Source organism: Nelumbo nucifera, chromosome 2 (assembly GCF_055504915.1).
Source record: "Nelumbo nucifera cultivar China Antique chromosome 2, China Antique-T2T, whole genome shotgun sequence".
NCBI classification, from domain to species: Eukaryota; Viridiplantae; Streptophyta; class Magnoliopsida; order Proteales; family Nelumbonaceae; genus Nelumbo; species Nelumbo nucifera.
This window is the reverse complement of record NC_142650.1, coordinates 36917651-36943116: the sequence shown is the minus strand read 5'-3', so window position 1 is coordinate 36943116 and position 25466 is coordinate 36917651. Positions and strand designations below refer to the sequence as shown.

General features: G+C 37.7%; 1 protein-coding gene across 11 annotated transcripts in view; it reads right to left on the bottom strand.

The window, feature by feature from the left end:
* The window catches only part of LOC104599078 (diacylglycerol kinase 4-like), a 111291-nt gene that overhangs the window by 40872 nt on the left and 44953 nt on the right, over positions 1–25466 (bottom strand). For 5 of the 11 annotated variants that reach the window (XR_016082595.1, XR_016082594.1, XM_088898347.1 and 2 more), the window contains exons 6-9: positions 21635–21776; positions 19780–19862; positions 19600–19670; positions 8893–8970 (exon numbers count right to left, since the gene is read on the bottom strand). Coding sequence is in view for 9 of the 11 variants with exons in the window: in XM_088898347.1 (XP_088754473.1) it covers positions 8893–8970; positions 19600–19670; positions 19780–19862; positions 21635–21776 (374 nt within the window). In the remaining 2 variants the exon portion in view is untranslated. The remainder of the gene's footprint in view (positions 1–8892; positions 8971–19599; positions 19671–19779; positions 19863–21634; positions 21777–25466) is intronic. The other 6 variants (XM_010261445.3, XM_088898348.1, XM_010261444.3 and 3 more) reach the window with 2 other exon arrangements.

Genomic DNA, 25466 nt, shown 5'->3' with positions numbered 1-25466 from the left:
CTACTCTTGGAGTCATTGAAGCAAGCAGCCAGGACATAACAGTAGCATTCTCTTTACGCCAAACTGTGTACTCCACACTACCCACTTCAAGTTCCTTCTTCTGTCCATCTAAATAACCCGTGAGTTCCCGGGAAGTAATGAAGAGCATGGCAGAAACAGACCATTCTCTAAAGTTGTATTCATCCAACAGCACACTGGTAATCTGCAAGCTGTGCAGATTTGGATTCTCCAGATTAGGAGACCTCCCACCAGACCTAATATCCCTAGAAGACACTTCCCCTGATATTGAAGACATCTCCTCCCTCTTACAATGATCATGATTGCAAACTTAGTACAAAGAATGCTGTTTCAGACTTACCGAGGTTGTTACAGTCCCGAGCACTCGTAACAGATCTGAAACTGAGAGCAACCCACCGCTGCACTGTGCTGACTTCTGCTGGGCTTTGACTTCTGCTGTCGTAGACTGTAACCACCCCTACGACCTATACTAGGACTGCCGAAATCAGTCCTCTCGCCTAGATCTGTTCCACACAGATCTCTCTTAGCAGCCGAATGGATACTACCTACTGTAAGGAGTCTAGTAGGGCATCAGCTTCTAGGACAAACTCCCCTTGGGCCCTACAACCAAGGGAAACCCTAGATGTAGATCTTGTTGTGTTCTACAGTCAACCCTAGGGTTTCTTTGCAGCAACCAAGATAGAGAAGAAAAAAAAAGAAGGAATAGATAAGAGTAGAAAAGTTGGTGGTGGCTGTAACCAGGAGATGGATTAATGCTCTGATACCATGTTTGCTGGAACACAGCAGCCGAATAAGAAGAAGAGAAGAAGAAGAGGAGAAAGTTTGAGAATGGCGGCTTAAAACCTTTTAGCCGACCCTACTATCTTATATATATGTTTATTACATAGTGTTACATGAATGGACTAGAATGCCCCTGATTAGTGATGGGACACCTAGACAAATAAAACATTAAACAAGTTTAGGCCCAATAACTAATGACGTAAGACCCAACAATGACAAACATATACATTAAATCAGCCGAACCAACACATTTAAATGTAGATTCCACTTGGGATCTTTCAGCTACTTTAAGTTGTTTGTAGTGTCCACATATGCACATCTCCCTAAGTTGATATCTATTCATCAAACGATATTATTTCTGTAGATGGTGGTACATTCTAGCCCCTTGTTTGTGAATATTTAAGAAGTTGCGAATTATGAAATTGGATCATAAACTGACAGAAATTTTCATTTTAGTGAAATTGGACCATATGCCCTCTTTGAGGTAAGCATGTCACAAATAGCCTTAACCATTAACTCAAAAAAAAAAAGGTTCAGGAAATTTCACTAATATCCTTGTTTTTTTTTTTGGTTCTATAATCTCTTTTGAATTCAACTACCATAACAGTGAATAGCCAACAACCTTACTAGATTGTAGGTTGTGGCTCGATTATGTTATGAACTTATAGAAAGTGTAGTATGATTTCAGCCTCTTATCACTAGGGGTGGGCCACGAGCCAAGCTCTTCATGAGCTACTCGAGCTCTGCTCATGAGAAGCTCAGCTTGGTTTGGTTTCAATCAATCTTCAAGCTGAGCACAAGCCCAATTTAAAGGCTCGTTATTAATCGAGCTGAGCTCGAGCCTAATAAAGCTCGACTCGTGAGGCTCGACACGAATAATAATAATAATAACAATAATAATAATATAAAATTATAGAAAATAATATATATATATATATAATATTTTTATTTTTATATATAATAATAACTAATTATTATAATTCTTAATTTTTAAAATATCAAATAAAAAATATATATATAATTTATAATTTTTTATTTTTATAAAACATTTTTCTCAAGTCAAGCTCGAGCCGAGCTGAGCTTGAGCTTACAAGATTTTGACTCGAACCGAGCTCGAGCCTTGTACTACATTAGCGAGTTGAGCTCGAATAGCTAGCTATTCGGCTCGGCTCAGCTCGAATCCACCCCTAATTGATAACGGAAGGGATGGTACACTTGAGACTATATTGGGGTGTGTGTTGAACTGTATTGGGTACTAGATTGGTGTCTTGTAAAGAGAAGTGCATGAGTGGGGCCCATTTTAATATTTTTGTATAGGTAAATGTGTGTGGGACCCACAGGTACCATTTGCATGTTTGAACGTGTTATTGGGTCTTACATATGACATTTAATATGTGTGTAAGTAGAATTAAGTACATTCACCAAATGGTCTTTTGATCTTTCTAGCTTTTAAGAAGATCTTTGAAAAAATTTGCAACCAAACAGTCTTTGGTCTTTGAAGGTCTACTTGTGAAAGCTAATCAGTCTTTGATGGTCTTTAGCTTTTAGAAGATCTTCCTAAAAAGACTTGCCAAACGCCTCCTTGGGTTCCTAAAAACTCACTATGTCGGTCTTCTTTCCTCAACACTTACATTATTAAAGATCTCTTGCATTCCCCAAGCCTTTCATATTCCAACTTATCAACTTCTTTTTTAAACTGGCTTCCTATCAACCCCTACTGTTTGTCCTCTATTTGCTTCCTCTTCTCCCCTTTCTTTCACTAAATTCCCCTCTTCTTTTCTTTTCCTCCATTAAACTTTCAATTTATTCGGGTACTTAATTTTGTACCTTAGTTTTCCCACAAGTTCAGCCATTGAGTCTTTCTTAGCACTCTCTTCAACAATCCTAGCCTCTTTCTTCTCCCTTCCTCCTCAAAGTTTACTTCCAGTTCCATTTGCATTTACAGTTGAAGATTCTCCAATTAATTTACCAATATTTCTTCCCTCCTCTAACTCATCCCTTATTTACTCTCCAAAAGAAATTCTCTATTAATTCCTAGATTCTTCTCCCCCTTTCCTCTTCCCCTTCCATCTCCGTCACCCCAATCTTTCCTCCAACTTCAGTAGCCTGGGCTTGCGGCTCGATGGCAACATGGAAGCTTGGAGGATAGGCTTCAGTCACAGAGCAAAGGTTAGTATCAAATACAGAATTTACACACAAACCTGGGTTAGGCAAAGAGGTTAGCACAGGAGAGGCATAAAGAGTTTTGGTTAGATATCCTTGTCCAACAGTTGAAGGATTATTGATCTTCCCAGAATTAAGTTTTTGTTCGAAAAGCCTCTTGTTTTTGATTCACACACATCTGTAGCTTACCCCTGTTGGGATTCTCCTTGTAAGGCTGCAAGTGATCATCCACTAATTCCTTACAGACACCCTGTTGACATTCCATCATTTGGTGTAGTATCCTTTTTTTTTTGTCTTGGATTTTCCTCCCCAACAACCAAACCGCACTCTTGTTGTCACAGTAAAAAGACATAGGACTGTCAATTGTGAATCCCAACTCTCCCAAGAGATTCTTAATCCATAACACTTCAGCCATCCCATGAGCCATGGCTTGGTACTCAGCTTCTGCACCAAACCTTGCTACCAGTGTCTGCTTCTTTCTTCTCCAGGTTTACCAAGTTACCTCCTAGAAAGGTGCAATAACCAGTGGCTATCCTTGTCGAAAATTGGATTCTAAGTCTGTTCCTTGTGTCTTCCTTTGTTATCCTTCTCTCGAAAAGGGTATCAATGTTGTGAGCCTCATTCTTAGAAGTATTTTATTTATTTTTGTAATAAATAAAAAATTTATTAAAGAAAAGGGGATACAACAAGGTGACAAGATTTCACATACAAAAGATCACCACCTAAGACCAAAAGCCTCAAAACCATCTAAACCCTATCAATACAAATTTTCTTTCTTAGAAGTATTTTATTTCCATGGATATGTCCTTTTGTGAGAGTCAACCTTTCTTTCCCGCCTCTCCTCAAGGGGATAATGTTAGCCTAGAGAAAAGGCAAATCTAGATTCTAGATTCCCATGCCTACTCCTATATATTCCCTTCTTCTTCCTCCCCCCCCCCCCCTTAATGTGTTTTATCATTTATGTTGCCATAAGCATCATCAAAACTTACAAGAGGTGGAGAGACTTGAAGCTGCACAACCATTCCCTTTAGATTTTCAATAGACAAATGTAGGCACCATTATTCCCTCTAATACCTCCTTTGACATTTTTCCAATTGATTCACCTTTTGATATTGTCCGTGCTGATGATGTTCCTATTGCCATTGATGACCTTGATTTTCCTATTGCCATCCATAAGGGTATACAGTATTACCAAACACCCTATTGCTCACTTTGTCTCTCTTGATTACTTGTCTCCTTCCTTCCATTCTTTCTTGACAAATGTGCCTAATGTTTTTTATTCCTAACAATGTTACAGAAACCCTAGCTTCACCTGAGTGGGCAGACGCTATGAAGGAAGAAATTTGTTTTCTACATAAAAACAACACGGGTGTTGGTGGATCTTCTTGAAGGGAAGGAACTTGTTGGATGCAAATGGGTTTTTATAGTGAATCACAACGTAGATGCCTTAATGCAGAGGTACAAAATCGGATTAGTAGCAAAAGGTTTCTCTTAGGCATATGGAATATATTATGCTGAGACCTGCACTTCGGTTGGTAAAATGAACTCCATCAGAATTCTCCTGTCATTGGTAGAAAATTTTGATTGAGATCATCACCAACTTGATGTAAAAAATAACTTCCTCGACGGAGGTCTAGAGGAAGAGGTGTATATCATCCAACATCCTGGTTTTCATGTTAAGGGAAGTGAGAAGAAGGTTTGCCTATTGAAGAAGTCCCTATATGGGTTAACACAGTCCCCTAGAGCCTGGTTCAGCAGCTTTAGCAAGGTTGTGCAGTGGGTTTCAAGCAATAACAAATTGATCAAACATTATTTGTGAAGAACAGGATAAAATTATAAACTTGATTGTTTATGTGGATGATATTGTATCATAGGTAACTGGGTATTAGAGATAAAGAAGTTGAAGGAGTTGTTAGCTTATTAGTTTGAGGTGAAGGATCTAGGTCCACTACACTATTTCCTTGGGATAGAGGTTGCCTGTTCTATCAAAGGATCTAGGTCCAGCAAACACACCCATTGAACAAAATCGTAGACTAGCAGAAAGGTGAAGAGGAGCCTATTACTGATGCTAAACAATTCTAGAGACTAATATGAAGATTTCTATTTCTATCCATGACCAGACCAGATAGTGCCCATGTGGTGGGAGTTCTTAGTTAGCATATGTATTCCCAAGCAATCTCACCTTGTAGTTGCAGAAAATGTCTTAAGATACTTGAAGAGACATCTTGGATGGGGGCTCTTATTTTCTAAAGGTGGTCATATGAAGGTTGTGGTGTATATAGATATTGATTGGGCTGGATCAGTGACATAAAAAGGCACAATGACTAAAATACCCCTACATAGTAGATAAGGTCAACGACCCCCATTACAACAAAAAAGAATGAGAAACAAATGGGTGCACTACACAAGAAGCCTAACTTGTTAACATTAGTGAATCCCTTTCGCATAAATCTTGCTTTATATTTGTCAATTGTGTCATTAGGTTTATGCCTTATAGCAAACACAAACACCCACTTACACCATACTGGCTTTTTTTTTTCCTTTTGGAAGGTCAAGTAAATCCTACATGTCATTTTTTATTATTAGTACACTCATTTACTAATCAAACACAGCTTTCTATTCAGGTTTGCTTGGAGTTTCTTGGACGTTCTTAGGGATCTGAACTTGAGACAAAAAAGAAACAAAGGCTTGAAACGAAGACCTCACACCATAAGATAAAGATAAGAGTACAAGAACAATAAGATAAAAGAGTACAAGAACACTTTTCTTTTTGAATGGCCTTAGGAAGATCACTATCAATGGGAGAAAAAGATGAAAGGTTACATGATTTTGAAGATTTTGATTACATTAGTTTTAGTTGTTCTCTTCTTCCTAGTGGAATAAACCTTAAGTTTTGGTTGCTTGCAAGAGTCAAGAGTAGATGAAGTGGAAATGGAAGTAGGAATTGACGATGGAACAATAATTACTTCCTCATAAGCACTATTTTCCCCCTGTGAAAGAACTCCTGAAGAAAAAAAATAAGGAACAATTTCCCAGAAAGTGATATCTGTAGAGACAAACCTTTTCTTGGAGGCAATAAAAAATACAACACCCTTTTTGAGTAATCCTATATCCAAGGAATACATATTCGAATGCATTAGGATCAAGTTTAGACTTGGATGGTCCCAAAAAAATGAGGCAAAACACACATAGCCGAAAACTCAAGGATGAAAAGGAAAAATTAGAGAGTTGAGACACAAAATCTGATCATCCTCATCCAAAACTTCTTCCAACTATATGGGGTTGGCTGCATGAATCCTACTTCGCCAATCCGTTCTAAGTCTACTTTCTCTCATTTAATCACCTATTGGAGCTACTTTTAAGTTCTTATGAATGGCTTCGTTTTATCTTATCCTTTCTAACTTTTCCACTCGTCCATCTCAGCATATGCATTTCTGCAACACACTTTTTATAAGTGATATTCACCTATCACATAAAACTCTAGATGTACCCTCCAATTTGCCCATCCTACTCTAGTTCTATGGGTGGCATCCTCCTCAGTCTTTTCCTTGTTATGAATTATTGAATCAAGGTACCATAAAAGGTCAACATTGAGTAACCTCTTGGTCTCCAATCCCGAGTGTACCCTGATTTGCACTCCCATTGTTATTAAATTTATATGCCATATATTCTGTTTTAGTCCTACTTACATTAAAACCTATCTTTTCAAAGACACAAAATCTGATAAGAATATTATATTGAAGAATAGGAGAAGCCATCTGGTTTATAAGATAGGTAATGGTCAAAATAACCTTAAACAAAAAAAAAATGAACTTAAAAAATTAAAAAAAAAAAAAAAAGACTTAGGAAGTTGCATACTACATGGTAGTCCCCTCACCAATGTTTTGAAAATTGTAAACATATCCTGAATCATAAATGAAGTTGAATTGAACTGAATATTGATTAATATATATGCACCAAAAACATAGTACCACTTGTACATCAGATGCCTAAGATGATATAATCAAGTTTGACTTGAAAGTCAAATAATCCACATTTGATGGCTCTTTAAAACAAGTCTCGCTTGACAAAACTAAATAGAGACAATGTAGGGAACTACTTAATTGAACTAATTTGAAACACATGAGTTGTATAAATCGTAATATTAATGAATCAATAGGATTCAAATAAAAATTATAAGATTATTGTGATAATTTTTCATGTCATTTCAAGCCAAAAACCATTAGACTTTCAACCGGAATTCCATTTTCCTTCTATCATCTTGTGTCTTAATTGTGCTAATTTTTCTTCTTTTAGGTTTTGCCATCTAACTCTTGGGCTCCTTTTTCTCTTCTATTTCTTTTTTTTTTTTGATAAGTAACTTCAAAATTTATTAATCAAATACCAAAAACATTACACATATCCCCCAGAGAGACACGAGATGTTACCTCTCCAACAGAAAAATAAAATACAAATTACATTTGAGCCTAAATATAGTTGAATTTTACCCAATGTACCCATAGTTTTCGAGGCGCCAAGGCGAGGCTAGGAAACTAGGGGGTGCCTTGTCGCCTAGTCGCCTAGGCAGTGAATTTTTTTATGTTAAAAACATAGATCCTAGGGTAGTTCCCTAGGATCAACATATTCATGAGAAGTATAAATTTCATATTAAAGTATAGAAAATCAACATATTCATGAGAAGAAAAGGAAGAAGGAAAATACAATTCAAAAAAATATAGGGGCTGAACCCTTATTTTTGTTATAGGAAAAGAAGGAAATAAAAAGTATTGGTAGTAGTAGTAGTAGTAGTAGTAGTAGTAGTAGAAGAAGAAGAAGAAGAAGAAGAAGAAGAAGAAGAAGAAGAAGAAGAAGAAGAATATATGGAAGAGGAAAATGTGCTGATTAGATAAAATTGTAAGTTCTTCCTTATTGGTTCAGGTTTTTAAGTCTTTGAGGGTTCAATACAGCATTTATCAATGTTTGTGTTGATTAAACCCTAATAAATAAGAAAATGATAAAAAGAAATTAGTATATAAACACACAAAATGATTATTTTAGTTTAATAATGTCTATTTTATAATTTTATGCTCAAAAAAGAATGAATAAAAAAGTATTTTATAGTAGGAAGTAGAAAACTGCTTGGCGATTAGGAGAGGCGAGCCTCAAAGGGCACCTTGTTGCCTAGGTGCCCACCTAGGTGTCGCCTTGACAACTATGATTGTACCCTTAAATTCATGTTTCTAGTAAGCCATTTAAACTTTTTCACCTTAAATTCATGTTTCTAGTAAGCCATTTAAAATTTTTCATCGCATTCCTATAACTCCATATTATGGACTCTGGTTCTTTGAGCCATCCCACGACCAACATAGAGTCCCCATCAATCACCACATTTATCATATTAAGTTGATTTGCAGTCTGTACATCTTTCACTATAGAAAGAAATTCAACTCTAATAGAGTCACCCAAACCCACTGGACCCAAAAACAAAGCAGTCACATCACCCTCTGTGTCTCCCATTACCCCTCCTATCCCAGAGGGGCCGGGGTTACCTTGACTGCTTCCATCAAAATTCAATTTCACATAACCTTCTAGAGGAGGCTGCCATACAGGTTTTGTTTTTTTCCGTTTTTGAAGAACTTCTTGCAATCACTTCCCAATTCCTCCAAACATCATCAAAAGAAAACACTGAGAACAAGTCCAAAGTCCTAATCCAAACAATAACCCTAGTCATCACAAGTTATCCCAATTTCTTCTTTTCTGAGAATATTCTTGCATTCCTTTCTTCCCAAATAATCCAAACCATAGCTGCTCTCACACATCTCTACATAATTCCTCCCCTCTTTTTAAGCCAACCTGTTTCACTTCCATTTCCTAATGCGCACATTTATCACCATTAATCTTTTAGATCATTCAAAAAAATCAAGTGAAAATGGTGGAATAATTGAAGTGTACCTTGAAGGGACTTGAACATTTTCCCATTCTGAGCAATTGACCTTTTTAATATGCAATCGTAAAATATTCTTGAGGCCCCTACATACATGGGTTTTATGAATGAATATTAATATAATTAGTAAAGAAAATATGAATGTGAAATGTTAACAATGCATTTCTTAAGTTAAAAAACAAAAGCGTAGTCAATAACTTAAAATAGCTTATATGGACTAGAACTAGAATGTAAAAAAAAAAAATATGAATGGAACAAAATTACAATGCAGTTTAACTATGCTTGCAACTGCTAAAAATTGTTAGATACAATTACTATACCTTCCAGATATATGCTTTCAAACATATTGTTAGAGTGACTAGACAGGGGCATTTCAGTCTTTTCCATATCAGTAATGTATGAGTTATATGCCTTCTGTCTAGACAGGGGAATTTCTGTCCTTGTACACTTATTTACTAAGTCTAAATACATGGTCGACTGGGTTAGACTTCTCAGTTCGACACTTTTCTCCTTTCTTCTTCTTCTTCTTCTCTCTTCTCAGTTCAGCTGAACACTAACATGGTATCAGAGCGCCACTAATAGAAGTCAACTGCAGCTTTCTTCTCTCCTCCTCCATCTTTCTTTTCCATTTTTTTCTGGTGTAAGAAATCTGGGTTAGAGGACTGCGAAGAAACCCGGGTTTCTGTAGCAACATCTAGGGTTTCGGTGGGTTAACTTCTAGTGACAGTAGACGACTGCAGCAGTTTGAGTGAACAAGGAAAAAAATTTGTGTGTGGACTGCTGTCACTATGTGTGACAGCTGTGGTGGTCGAGTAGGTGCAGTAGTTGTGGTCTGAACCCTCTAATGAGCAGCTTCAAGAGGGATTCACTGTGTTTTTAAATCTGCCTGATCACAGATCAGTGGTGTTCAAAGTGACCGAATGCAAGCTAGGGCAAGCTCGTGGTGACTATAAGTGTGCTGGTGTGGAAGTTGAAGAACAGTAATGCAGTGACTGAAACTTCTCTTTTGTGTGTCTGACGGGCAGAACCAGTTTCGTAGACTGAAATGACGTCGGTGGGTGATTCGAGTGGTGACCAGAAATCGACTGTGATGATCTCCTCTGATTTTTTAAGTGTCTAGATGGCATCCATCAAACTCAACGGTGAAAACTATGTTCCGTGAGCCAAGTCGGTGGAAGTGTTTCTGAAGGCTAAGAAGAAAGTGAAACATGTACGGGAGGAGAAACTGAGTGCTGAATCCCCGGGTTCTAGTGACTGGGAGCAAGAGGATGCTCAGATCATGACATGATTGTGGAACAATGTGAAGCCTAAAATCAGTGTTAACTTCATGTTTTTAAATACAGCAAGGGATATATGGGAACATTCCAAGAAACTCTATTCTGGACAAGACAACACTACAAGGGTTTATCAGCTTTATCAAGAACACTTCAGTTTGCAGCAGGGAAATCAGATTCTTGAAGAATATTATGCCTGTATGAAAAATCTTCAGAATGAACTTAACGTCTATCATCCCTTAACATCGGACGTTAAAATTCAGCAACAACAAAGGGAACAATTAGATGTTACACAGTTCTTGGTGGGACTGAAAGCAGAGTATGAACCTATCAGAGCACAGATATTGGGAGGATCTGCTCGCCCTACTCTAGAAGACGTGTTTGCTCGTCTCCATAGGATATCTCTTAGCCCCGTAGAGAGTAATATAACTTCCGACAGATCAGCGCTGGTTAGTACTCGAGGTGGTTCTTATGGGCACAGAGGAGGTGGTCATACAGTTAAGGGAGGCCGTGGTAATCCTATGGGTGGTTGTACCAATGGAGGAGGTCATGGCAGAGGAAGGGGGAGCACAACAAGGAAGTGCACACAGTATGGGAGAGGACACACAATTAACTTTTGTTATGATTTACATAGCCCACCATCCACATGGGCTAATCACACAGCTATTGGTGGCAATGAAGTCAGTGATACTCAACCAGTTGATCCAACATCTTTGACAGTCAGAACTACTTCTGGGAAGGAGATGATGAGCATTCCCAAAGAGGAGTATGAGAGATTTCTTCAGGCCACTTCACATCAGAACACTGCCACCCTTGCTCATTCAGGTATAGCCTGCCTAGCATCCAAACCTTCACCCTAGATAAATGACTCTGGAGACTCTAGAGCCTCTGATCACATGACCGGGACTCCAGGTGTGTTTCCCTCCCTTTCTCCAACCTCTACATCAAATAATGTTACCCTTGCCAATGGATCTACTTCCCCCATCTACGGTGTTGGTAATGTTACCACTGCATCTCTATCTTTGTCTTTTGTCTTATACGTTCCCAAGTTTCCTTTTAATCTTACGTCTATTAGTAAACTAACCAAATCCCCCAATTGTTTTATCACATTTTACCCTTCCTCTTGTGTTTTTCAGGATCTAACAACGGGGAAGAAGATTGATGGAGGGCATGAACCTGGTGGATTGTATTATCTTGATGGTGGAGGCTCTACAGTTGCGCTTCAAACCTCCTTGACTTCGTCTTTGCAATGTGAGTCGTGTCAGTATGAGAAACACCATCAGGTTTCATTCAGTCCTAGAGTTGATAGGCGTATGTTGAGTCCTTTTGATTTAGTTCATTCAAATGTTTGGGGTCCAATTAGGATTGAGTCGTACAATGGTTACAGATATTTTCTTATCTTTGTTGATACCTGTTCAAGAATGGCATGGCTTTATTTAATGAAAGAAAGAAGTGAATTATTTTCCATTTTCCAAAAATTTCATGCTGAAGTGCGTACCCAATTTGGTGTTTCACTTAAAATTCTTTGTTCTGACAATGGTAGAGAGTATTTTCTTTCTTCCTTTTAGCAATACCTGGAACAACATGGTATTATTCATCAAACATCTTGTGCCCACACTCCTTAGTAAAATGGGGTGGCTGAGAGAAAGAACCGACATCTACTTGAAACAGCTCGGTCTCTTCTTCATCATATGAATGTTCCTAAACGATTCTGGAGTGATGCAGTCTTTACTGCTTGTTTTCCCATTAATCGCATCCCCACATTCATTCTTGATGGTCATTCTCCGTTCTCTACCTTGTTTCCTACTTTGTCTCCATACCCCCTGACTCCCAGGATCTTTGGGTATGTGTTCTTTGTCTAAAATCTTGGTCCTGGTTTAGACAAGTTGGATGCTCACTCCATTAAATGTATCTTCCTTGGCTATTCTAGGGCCCAGAAAGGGTATAAATGCGACAATCCTATTACTTGGAAATCCTTTGTTTGTCCAAATGTTACATTTTTTTAATCAGTGCCATACTTCTCTGGTTCTGATATCTATCCTTTGCCTATGAAGGTTCCTCTTCCTCTTCCGGTTGATAATTCGATCCCGGTGGTTCCCCTTGTGCCTGAGTCTCCCCCGGTCCCATTGCAGGAGTGTACCGAAAGACCACCAATTCGTCAAGTGTATACTCATCAACAGAGACCAGCACCTCCACCACCTTCTACTCTGGCGGCAGATCCAACACCTTCCACAACTGAATTGGCCTCTGATCTTGACCTTCCTATTGCACTGCGGAAAGGTAAACGTAGTTGCACGTTACACCCCATATCCAATTATGTTTCTGTATCTCACCTTTCTACTTCCCATTGCCAGTTTATTACCCTGTTGTCCTTTGTATCCATACCTAAGGATGTTCAGGAGGCTCTTACATCACCAGGGTGGCGAAAAGTTATGGAAGAAGAACTCTCTACTCTTCATCACAATCATACATGGGAACTCACCACTCTTCCCCCAGGTAAGCATGTTTTGGTTGTAAATGGGTGTATGCTATTAAGTATATACCAGATGGGAGAGTGGAACGCTTGAAAGCTTGTTTAGTTGCAAAAGGGTACTCTTAACTTTATGGTGCAGACTATGTCAAAACCTTTTCTCCAACTGCAAAGATTGGCTCCGTACGTGTGTTGATTTCCTTAGCTGTCATGCATGATTAGCCTCTATTAAAGCTTGATATCAAAAATGCCTTTCTCCATGGGGATCTTCTAGAGGAGGTGTACATGGAGCAACCACTAGGGTTTGTTGCTCAAGGGAGGATGGTAAGGTGTGTAAGCTCAAGAAGGCGATTTATGGGCTCAAACAGTCTCCCCATGCTTGGTTTGGAAAATTTAGTGAGGTGAAGGAGTTCGGAATGAGACAATGTCAAGTTGATCATTCAGTATTTAGCTATAACTCTATGGTCGGGAAGAACTTGCAGGTAGTTTATGTGGATGACATAGTCATAACTAACAGTGATAGAGTTGGGATTGATAGATTGAAGACTTTCCTACAAGATTACTTTCAGACAAAAGATCTTGATAAGTTGAAGTATTTCCTAGGCATAGAAGTTGCTAGATCAAAGCAAGGCATAAACCTCGGTCAGCAGAAATATGTACTTGACCTGTTGGAAGAAACAGGGTTACTAGGTGCTAAACCAGTTGAAACTCCCATGGAACTGAATGTGAAGTTGGGAAGTGACACAGGTGAATTGTTTGAAAACCCTGGAAGATATAGAAGGCTAGTGGGAAAACTGAATTATCTAACTATCACTAGGCCTAATATCTCATTTGTTGTCAGCATGGTAAGCCAGATTATGTAGAGTCCTCGGGTACCTCATTGGGATGCAGTTCTTAGGATTGTGCGGTATTTGAAGGGGGCTCTAAGTCGTGGGTTACTGTACAAGCCAAGAGGTGATCTTGAAATAGTTGGATACACCGAAGCAAACTGGGCTAGATCTGTATCAGACAGAAGATCCACTACAAGTTATTGCACCTTTCTTGGAGGAAATCTTGTGACTTAGAAGAGCAAGAAGTAGACTATGGTAGCAAGGAGTAGTGCAGAAGCAGAATACAGGGCCATGGCACACACTGCATGTAAACTAGTGTGGTTGAAGAATCTATTGCAAGAAATCGAGTTCTCAATAAGCAAACCCATGAAGCTATATTGTGACAATCAGGCTGCAATTCACATCTCATCCAACCTAGTTTTCCAAGAGAAAACAAAACACATAGAGGTAGGTTGTCACTTTGTAAGGGAAAAGGTCATCAATGGTGTGATAAGGACAGAGCATGTGAGAATAGGTGATCAATGGGCAGTTTTGTTCACAAAAGGGTTGAGTTCAGGAAGAGTGAGCTACATATGTAACAAGCTGGGATTATATGATATATATTCTCCAACTTGAGGGGGAATGTTGGAGTGACTAAATAGGGGCATTTCAGTAATGTATGAGTTATATGCCTTCTGTCTAGACAGGGGCATTTCTGTCCTTGTACACTTACTAAGTCTAAATACATGCCTTCTTCCTCTCTCTTTGCTTTTTCTCTTCTCAGTTCGGCTGAACACTAACACATATTTTTGTGGAATACAGTTTCAAGAGTATTATTACTGCATTGAAAGCAATATGCCTACACGCCTAAAAGGACTACAAAAATATTGCATTTTTGTACTTTTACTCTCTTTGTTGTATATTATTAAACGTGTATATTAGTGTACTGCCTTGTACAGCTTTGTCTCTTTATTTCTTTTGTAAGGACAATCTTGTCCATTTACCTTTTAATATAAATTTATCTTTTCTGGGTTTGATCAACCATTCAGATCAACCCTAACAGCTTTGGAGTTGCTTTGCTCTCTCTTGTTGGCTTCTCTCTCACAGGTTAACATGGCTAATGTCCTAAACGAGGTTAGTGAAGAAGAGCTCAAGGTGAAAGAGAAGGAGAAGCAAGACTCGAGTGGAATCGTTGCGGTGGATTTAGGAGGCAGTTCAGGGAGTAACAGGAGGAATTGTCAGCCTGGATGTGGCTTGTTGCACACTTCCCCAAGATGAGAAAAACAATTCTGATAAACAACTTTGTGAGGAAGTGACGGTTGGAAGGTTAGGTATAGATCTAGGGTGAAGGAGGGTGACAGAGACTGCTACAGTAAACCCAGTTGAAGAGATTCACAAGAAACCTCATGGGACTAGGAATATACACATCATTCACATAACCAAGGTCTTCTCTCGTTTGAAGCTTGATTTGGTGAGGATAGGACCTACAAAAAATTATAAAAAGGTCTATAAAAGAAAGAGGACAGAAGAGGTGAAGAAATTGGAGGGCCTTTGAGGAGCTCGAGAGAAAGAGGACAGAAGAGAGGTTGAAGAAATTGGAAGTTAGAGAAAGAGGTGACAAGTGGGATGAAGAAGATGATGGGCAGGTGGAAAGTTTTGAGGATTAGGAAGTTTTTGGCTTTGGGTTCTGTATCAGGGTCGTTCGAATAGGAGCAGGGTGCAGGTGGTCATTTTGGAGTTTTTCTCTTCATTTTGAATGTCTTTGTGTGTCGGTGTTGATGGGTGTATTAGTCTGTGTTTGTCTATTCTCTCGGGTGATTTATTGTCACCTTTACCTTTGTATTCTCTTTTTATTTTAATGAATTTTTCTTTACCCTTCAAAAAATTCTAGGACAATAAAAACTTTTGATTGTATTTTGACCTTTTTTCCCACTCATTGAGTTATCCAAGACCGGTTGATGAAGCAAACGATTTGGAGTGGTCATGAGTCTTGAGGTATCTACTATCTCAATGAAGGCATCAGTTCTTCTCCTAAGGCATCATCTACTCATATTAGTGAATGCAAGGAGTCTTGTACTTTGGTCTATCTCTGGCACACTAAATTAGCTCATTTGTCTTTTCCGTTGTTAAGAGTTTTGTTTCCAAAGTAGTTTGAAAAAGTTTGTTTAGAAAGTCTTTGTTTTGTGATGTGTGTCAAAAGTATAAACATTGTAAAACAAACTAACCAAGTTCTAGTAATGAAGGCACTGCTCCTTTTTTAATTAATTCACTCAGATGTCTAGGGTCCTTCACCTATTACTTCAATGGATGGCTATCGGTATTTCATTAATTTTATTGACCATTTTATGAGATGTACTTGGATTTACCTAACGAGATAACAAGAGGAAGTACCTATAATCACTACGATTTTCTACAAGATGATTGAGACACAATTTGGAAAGAAGATACAGTTCCATTCGGATAATGCAGCTGAATATTTTAAGAATTCTCTAAATGTGTTCTTTAAAGATGAAGGGACCTTACATTAGTCGTCCTGTACTTACCACAACAGAATGGAGTTGCAAAAAGGAAGAACAGACATTTTCTTGAGATTACTTGTGCTCTATTGTTTCAAAGCAAGGTTCCTCCTCTTCTTCTACAAACTCTAGAACTACAACCATTTCCATGGCTGTATCTGCCCACATAAAGTTTTTTTTTCTCAACCCTGGTTGTATGGTGGTCAGTAGCCAAGACATAACTCATAAGCAGATAAATTATCTTGGTCCCACTTATTACGTGTTGTTCAGGCTTCCTTGGGTTGTTCAACATTTCCAGTCAAATAACTTAACTTCCCTTTACACCAACATATAGTTTAATGCCTTTGGACTACTCCAAAGAATTCACCCCATCTAAGAGTGTAATAGAAGAAGGGAAACCCCCACTTTCAGCACCTGAAATGATAATGTTTTGACATTCAGACACCTATCAAGTTGCAGAATCTTCAGTAGCCATAGCAAAGATCAAGCTAAGGCACCAAGAAAGGAGGCACTTACACAAATTGGTAGCACCAAGAAACAAATGTACCAAGACAGTTTCTTCGACTACATCTTCAAAAAAAACCCTTATACCAGCAAACAATGACAAATCAGGAAAAACAGCAATGGAAAAAACTTCAAACACCACCAAGCCAAAAAAGGAAAGAAGAGCCCTACTGCCAATCCTCACAGTCCATACACCACTGATCAATCAATATTTAGATTGAGAACCAGTTTCAGACACCCAAAACACCATTATTCAGATCACCAATCAAGAAACCTTTGTAAAAGATCCACACACCATAAAACTGAGAACAACTTCTTAAAACTCTCAGACCTTCATCACAGTTTGGGAAAGAACACCCAAAAAGACCAAATTTTTGACCAAAAGGGAAAGAATGAACAGTAGAAACTCCTTACCTGATCGATCAGTACTCTTTCAGATTTGGTAAGTCCTAGTCTTTTCCCAGAGGGAACAGAGAAGGAGAGGAAGAAAGAAGGATCACACAAGCTTCAAACTTCTGCCAAACCTGCTCTGACCATCTAGTTTGTAAGAGAAAGAAGAGAAGAGAATAATAGAGAATAGGAGAAAGAATATTTTGGCAAAAAATGTCAGTGGCAGCACCTACACTGACTTGTATATTAGGGTGTTAAGAAATAAAGAGGAAATTATAATAGTACCCTTAGTTACAACTTAATAGAATAAAGATTCTAACAGCTCTAAAAATAAGATGCAACTTGGGCAAATCCAATGCGAGTCCTTTTGTATGGGACGGACTTGGATTTTTCAGGCTCTGGGATGGGCCTGGAGTCTGGAAACTCTGGCTTGACCTTAACTCATGTTGGACTCACCTCTTTCTGATGAATTTCTTAAGGTTGGGCACCTTTTTTTGGGCCTGATAATTTGTCTCTCTATCTCTCCCCATTATTTTTAATTTTTTGTTATTAATTAAAAAAATTAAGAAAGTTTATGTAGTGCACATACATATAGTAGTCGATCAAGACTACAATCAGTCTTGAATTCGAAAGGAAAAAGGAGAAATTTCAGCAGAGAAGAAGAAGAAGAGAGGGAGAAAGAAGAATCACACGAAGAGGTTTTGAAAAGAGAGAGAGGGTTGATCAATTGATCTGCTGACCCACTCTTAATATTTATATATGCTGACTAATTGTAAAAGGGCTGAATTGCCCTAATTGCTTACATGGCAAATAAACTAATAATAAAGCTGAAATAACAAGCTGTAACAACAAACTGAAATAACTACCAACTAACACTGACATAACTAACAAAAAATATGCTATGCTACCATACGAAAACAGTGGGGACCACAGCAGTGGGGTCCACATCAGTGTTCTCTACACATATAAAAAATATTTGAATATAATGTTAGAAGCTTCTTCAATCTCCATAGAAACTCAGGTAAATTACAAATAATTACCCTGTACTTTGGGGTAGTGACAGATAGGTACCCTGAATTTTCAATTGCAACACTTGAGTACCCTGAACTCTCAAAAACAGACACTGAGGTCCATCCGTTAGTATTCTATCAGTTAAACATTACATAATGTCAAAAATACCCTTCGCATGTATTTCTGAGATCATTCTCAGGTAACCGAGCATCTCCCCGCAATGACGTTTTCACATGGACTACCAGCATTTTCTGGTGATGATTTTACTCCATAGAATGATCTCAAAAATACATGAGACATTATGTAATGTTTAACTGACTGAATACTAACGGATGGACCCAAGTGTCTAATTTTGAGAGTTCAGGGTATTCAAGTGTTGCAATTGAATGTTCAAGATACCCATCTGTCACTACTCCCAAAGTACAGGGTACCTATCTGTAGTTTACCCTAAAAACTTTCAATAAACCAACTACATGGAAGCTCCAAGCTGTTTTTCTTTTCTACATTTCTATGAACATTAAAAAAATATTTTTATGGTAAATTGTAATTTACCCTATTTTTTAAGAAACAAATCTCAAAAAGAAATAAGACAAAGATAAAATAGCCAAACCTGGTCAACAACAAAATACATAAAAGAACCATAGTTTTCAAGGTGTCTAGGCGATTCTGGGCGACACGGGGGTCTCTAGTCGCCTAGTCACCTAGGCAATAAAAATTTTATAATAGAAAAACTAACTCTTGGATAGTTTCCTAGTTTTATATACCTTTCAGCATATATATGTTAATTGAAAAAAAATAGCAATTCTCTTTAGTAAGAACATTAAATTTCCTCTAAAAATGTGGCAAATCATCACACCTAAAAGATAAAAGTTTTTACATATATTAATTTCACTATTTTCAAAAATAATACTAGTATAATAAGTATATAACAGAGAAATTTCATATCAATTAGCAGCTAAAAAAGGTTATTAGCTTTATATGGAGTTTCTGTTTTATTTAATTAGAGAGAGAAAGAGAATAGAAAAAAAAAAAAAACCTCTTTATAATTCCATTCTTTCTTTCCTCTTTCTTTCTTTCTTTCTTTCTTTCTTTTTCTCTCCTCAGAACCCTTTGATCTTTTAAATTTCAATAGTAAAACATTAAAAAAAAAAAAGTATAATTGATATATATAGCATATAATAAAATCTTTTAACACATGCATTAATAAGATACAACAATATAATGATATTATAAAAGGCGCCCACCTTGTCATTTTTGTCGCCTAAGCGGGCACTTAGTCGCCTAGAAGGGTGCCTAGTTGCTAAAGGTCAAGGTGTTTGGGCGAGGCGCTGAGCCAAGGGCGCCTAATCGCCTAGGTGATGCCTTGACAACTATGAAAAGAACAAACTATTTTAATGATCAACACCAAACAAAAGCTCCATGTAAATGATGATGATATTATTTGAATAGAAATACACATGGATAAGTCATCATCATCATCATCCAAGCCTTATTGGCGCGCTTAAAACATTTCTTACTATTACCCATGTCCTTGTTCTTGTCGGTCTACTCCTAGCCCTTCTAGCCCCTCCAACTTGCAACAAATCACTTCTTATGGGAATGCCTTCATGCACAAGACAAAATCAGAAAGATTGCTGGAAGGAATCAAAAAAGTATAAGGACTCTAAGACAAGCACTAATTTTAAATTTTAAAAGCTCTTCTGGCCAATAAATATCTTTGAGAGGGAGAGAGAGAGAGAACCTTAAATCTGGATCACTCATACAAGGTGTGAAAAACCAACCCTGAGAGCAACCATATCCGGAGTAGATCAACTGTGATAGAAGGATACTTGGTTAAAAGCCTATAAATCTAAATAATTGAGAATTCTTTTCTAAAATTCCAAACTAAGTGTAGTAGACCAATATGGGAAACCAACCATACCTTATTTGATATTGGACCTTGGGCAAGGTATGGTTTTTCATCACGTAGATGGTGAAACCCATAAGCAACTTGTGCATCCATCCCTGCATGAATGGGAAATTTAAGTAATAATTAGCATAAATGGACCTAAAGACACCCAAAAGTAGCATTGTGGTTTAAAAAACCATTAATTTCCTAATACCTCCCATCATGCTTCCACTTTCATGAGTATGAGACAAAACCGCAGAATATCCTCTACATATGCATATACTTTCAATGATCAAATAATATGCCTCTTCATAGTTTTCATCTTTAAGCACATTTTTTCAGGTTATATGGTAATGAGCAAGAACTTCATGATATGTTTCTTTCCGAAATAGTTTAAAGTTAATATAATTTTAGTCACCCATTGACCTATGGTCCAACATCCTCAGTTCTAGAAAATCACAAATAAATATCGTAGCATCCACAAGAAAGGCATTTTCATACTAAACAAAAGAGGCACTTTCATGCTTACAAATAAATATTGCTGCACCTATGTTCCCTAGGCATGGGATTATTTTTGTCAGTTTACTAATAAGTATACAAGTTATTGAAAGAGGCCAATAGCCCATCCCTAATGTCAGTGCCTCAAGTCATCTTTCTGCTGAATGACCAGAACCTGCTGTTATCAGCAGATCTTGAAGAAAAGAAATAAAGTTCCTAATGGTGCTCATTCAGTCACAGTGTTTTAAAAGCGCAAGGCGCAAGGCGATGCGTGAGCCTATATGAGGCAAGGGGCAAAATTAAAAAAAAAAAGGCTAAAAAATAAAAAAAAAAAGCAAAAAATTCAAAAAAATATAAAACATAATATCAATAAAAATATAAACTTAAGTTTTAAAATAAATGTTTTAAAAAACCTATTATCTAAAATTAAAATACATAAATATAATATGTAAAGCATATTCAAATGAGAATTTAAAAATGAAATCAAACATATAAAACATTTCCAAGCATATAAAACCCACAATCTCTTTTTTTTCTCAATTGCATCAAGTAGCTAATGTGACATATTACATTCCTAATTCTATGAGCCGCCTTTGTGCCACGCCCCTCGAGGCAAGCCCAAACAAGGCCATGTTAGGGTCTTAAATTCTTAGTTTTCACACAAAAAATAATAATTTTATAGTTTTAATTGCTTTTAAGAAGATATTTTATTAGGATGAATGAATGGACAACATTACCAAATAGGAAATTCTTGAATATGCTGAGACTAGGCCCTAGGTGAGGTGCCTACCCTAAAATGCACGCCTTTTAAATCACTGTTCAGTCATTCTATTGAGATTTTTAATGCAGAATTCAGACCTGCTTGACTCAATTTACAGTAATTTTTTATCCATCTGGGGGGAGTTCCAAGTCAGGTCGTTTTCTTGGAATGAAAAAGATTGTCTGGAAAAAAGAGAGCAGATAACTTGTCATTTTAAGAGATGTAAGTGAGAGTGTGCAAATAAATACAAGGCAGTTTAAAAGGGTGGTCTATAAATGGAAGCATGAGAAATGGGTACCGGATCAGTAGATGTGTGGATAACTACAAGGAACAGGAGGTAAGGAAGATCTAGTAAGTAAAAGTATTGATTCAATATCATTGGTGGAGAAGGTGAATGCAAAAGATCAAGAAATTGGTGATTTCCTTCTGCATAAAAACAGTGAAGAAGATCAGCAGAAATAATCAGAGTGACTTTATGCATGTGAGTGAAGAGAAATATTAGAATTGAGCACCAACTTCATCATCTTCAGGGATTGAGGTTGTGGAAAATCTTAGCAGTAAAGTCAGAGGTGTTGGAGAGGCTACTGATATGGAAATATTGGAAGAGGTACACTGCAATAGTAGTATTACCAAATCTTTGAACTGTAGTGTCACTTTTTCCCTCATTCTTGTGTTGCGCCGGACCTGACTTCAAAGAGAGTGATTGGGAGTGGTTGTGAATCTGATGGCCTTTATCTTTTGGTCTCTGCCAGTGTTGTTGCATCTCCATCACCTAAAGGATTAGTATTATCAGTAAACCTACAGATCAACTTGTCCATTGGCAATGGTGTCTTGTTCATGTGTCTTTTTCTTATTTATAGTTGTTTCCTCATCGCTTTAAGTCTGATCAGTTGAAGTATCAACATGAAGTTTTGTGAACTTGCCAAACATTGTCAAAATGCATACTCTTTGAGTAATATTAAAAGCACCATACCTATTGATATTGTTCATTCTGATGTTTGGGGCCTTATCCCCATTACCTCTATAATCGGTCACCGCTATTTTGTAATTTTGTTGATGACTTTATTCAGTGCACTTGGGTTTTCTTAATGAATATCAAAGATGAAGTGTACACAATTTGAAAGAACCATTAAAGTTCTTCGATTGGACAATGGTAGTGAATATATGTTTGCAGGACTTCAGGTTTCCTTTACAGAACATGGGATAGAACACCAAACTACTTGTGTTGGGACATCTCAACAAAATGGGGATGTAGAGAGAAAAAATTGTTTTCTCCAGGAAGTTATTTGTGCATTGATGTTTGGTATGAATGTTCCAAAAGTCATTTGGTCTGAGGCAGTTCTTACTGCTTCCTTTCTTATTAATCAACTCCCATCTCAAGCCCTTAGTTTCAAGTGTCTCGTTAAACTCTTTTGTCCAAATTGTCCCTTGTTCCCTATACTACTAAAGGTATTTGGTTGTATTTTTTACCTTCATGTTCCATCTTCTTCTCAATCTAAACTTGATCCTCATATTCATAAGTGTGTTTTTCGGGATATCTTGCTACTCAAAAAGGATACAAATATCATCATCTTACTTCTCATTGGAAATTTGTCTCTATCGATGTTTCCTTCTTTGAGTCCACCCCCTTTTTTTTTTGTCCTTAGGAAGCCTCTCTTCAGGGGGAGAAGCAGTAATCAATGGAAGAGAGTCTGCCTATATCATCTATCATACTTGTTCATCCCTCGGACTTTATTCCAAAGTGTCTACTGATCCTATGGTAGGTGGAGAGACAACAACCAAAGACTTCCGTAGGGTGTGCAACAAAAAGAAGAAAGGTATGTCAGAGGAACAACCACATCAACTCTCTCCTTTGAATTCTGGTAACGCTCCTGTCAGTTCTCTTCCTATTTTACTTTTTGAGACTAATGGTCTTGATCTCCCTAGTAGTTCTACTACTTCCTTTAATTTTGACTTACCTATTGCTGTCGGGAAAGATAAGTACACTTCTATTCAAGATCCTATCTCCAAACATGCCCCCTATCATTCCCTACCTTCATCTTATCATGTTTTTATTGCCCCCTTGAAAATGTTTGATATGAAAATGGGTGTACACTATCAAATATAAACCAGTTCGCTTAGTAGAGAGATATAAGGCATGATTAGTAAGCAAAGGAAACAATTACAGGAAATATTTGACTTATGGTATTCACTACTAGATTTACTTTAGTTGCTAAAATTAGTTCCACTGGAGTGCATCTTTCCATTGTTGCAAACAAGTCTTAGACACTATATAAACTTGATGTGAAGAATGTCTTCCTCCAAGGAGACTTGCATAAAGAAGTTAATATGAACTTTCCTCCTAGAGAGGAGAAGAAACTTGATACAAATCCTTCTCGGTAGGTGTAGGAGAATTACATGGTGATGTCTTGGCTATGTAATTCTATGTTACAACATAATGGAAAAATGTTTTTTGTGGGCTAATACTGCAAAGTAGATTTGGGATGGAGTAACTAAGACCTCATAGAAACAAAATGTAGCTAAAGCCTATCAGTTGAAGAACTAAGTCATTAATAAAAGGCAAGGAGACATGCCAGTTGTAGTGTATTTCTTTGGCTTGAAGACTCTTTAGCATGAGATAGACCACTTAGAAATTATTGTCTGGGAGAGTACTAAGGATGTAGTCACCCATCAGAAGTTAGTAGAGAAGAATAGGGTTTTTGAGTTCTTGGATGGACTAAACCCTGAATTTGATGCTGCTAAACAGTACATCCTTTCTAGAGAAAGTATGACTCTTTCTCAAGCATATGCCCTTGTATCTAGACTAGAGAGGAGAGTAGGAGGAATGTTATGATAAGACAATCTGTGATTGACCAATCGGTTATGGTTAGCAACATCAAACCTAAGCCCAATGGATATAAAAAAGACCTAGTGAGTAACTATTACAAGAAACCCAAACATCCTAGAGGCACCTGCTAGAAGCTCTATCCACATCTTATACTAAAAATAAGAAAGGAAATGCCAATATGGCAATCACTGGAGATTCATTAGGACCTCTTACTCCAGCTAACTTGGAGTCCATTGCAGTAGCAGCAGTCAAGGTCAAATTAGAAAAGTATGGGCAATTTACAAGTCAGAAGGATTCAAATGATTCTAGTTCTTCAAGCAAATAGCAAAATGTAGGGAGTTCAAGGGCTAATCACACCACTTCCCTTGCTCATACAAGTAGTTCATATGCCATTGCAAATTATTCATCCACCTCAGGTAAGGAGGGACCTCCCTGGATTATAGACTCAGGAGCATCTGAACATATGACCAATATGCCCACCCTTTTTACTTCATATCAGTCGTATTCTAGTAGAGATAGTCTCTACAGCAGATGGATCCCATGTTACCATTGTTGGGAACATTAATTAGTATTTTGTTTTACATTGTTGAATCTGATTAAATAAACAACATGAAGCTAAAATTATTAAACAAGGGAATCACTTTAATCAAGTCCACTCTGGCCAACCTTCTAGTGTATTTTCTGTCTACCTTTAAGCTTCCTGTCAAGGTTGCCAATAAGTTAGAAAAGCTCATGAGAGATTTTCTATGGGAACCGGGTGACTCAAAAAAGGACCATTTAGTGAAGTGGGAAGTAGTTTCTAAGAAAAAGGAAGCAGGGGGTCTAGGCATTGGCAATATCATATTAAGAAACGTAGCTTTGTTAGGAAAGTGGTTGTGGAGATTTCCTTTGGCGTAGGACAGTTTGTGGCACTTGGTGGTGAAATGTAATCATGGGATGGCAGCTAATGGATGGGATGTTGGCGTCGACCGTAGGGCTTCTCATTTCTCCCCTTGGAAAGCAATTGCTGGAGTCTTGCCTTCCCTTCAACCTTTCATCAGATTTAATGTGTGCTCAGGTAATAAAATTCTGTTTTGGAAGGACCTTTGGCTTGGGAACACCCCCCTTAAGGATAGATTCCCGGTAATGTATTCTCTTTCCCTAAATAAATTCAAAATAATCTCCTCACTTCGTGTGTAGGGGACTTGGGATTTGGGTTTGAGAAGAGGGTTGACGGATTCAGAATTAGCTTCTACAGATGAGTTATTCACTGTGTTAAATTCAGTTTTCCTAGATCTTTCCTACCCAGATAATAGAATTTGGAAATAGTCTTCTTCAGGGACTTCCTCTTGTTCATCTTTTTTCAACGCCTTAGTTCAGTCTTCTTTTGTGTCTGTCTCTTTTCCTACTAAAGAAATCTGGTATTCTCCTATGCAACGTAAGGTTGGGGCTTTTTGCTGGGAAGTGGCTCTTCAAAAGATCAATACTATGGATGTACTTCAAAAAAAAAGGCCAGACTGGAGCCTTTCCCCACATGTCTGTTACCTTTGCTTAAAAAATGGTGAGACAGCGACTCATCTTTTGATTTCTTGTCCTTTTGCTTATTATTTGTGGGATTGGTTCTCTTCTTTGTTTGGTTACAAATGGAACCCCCCC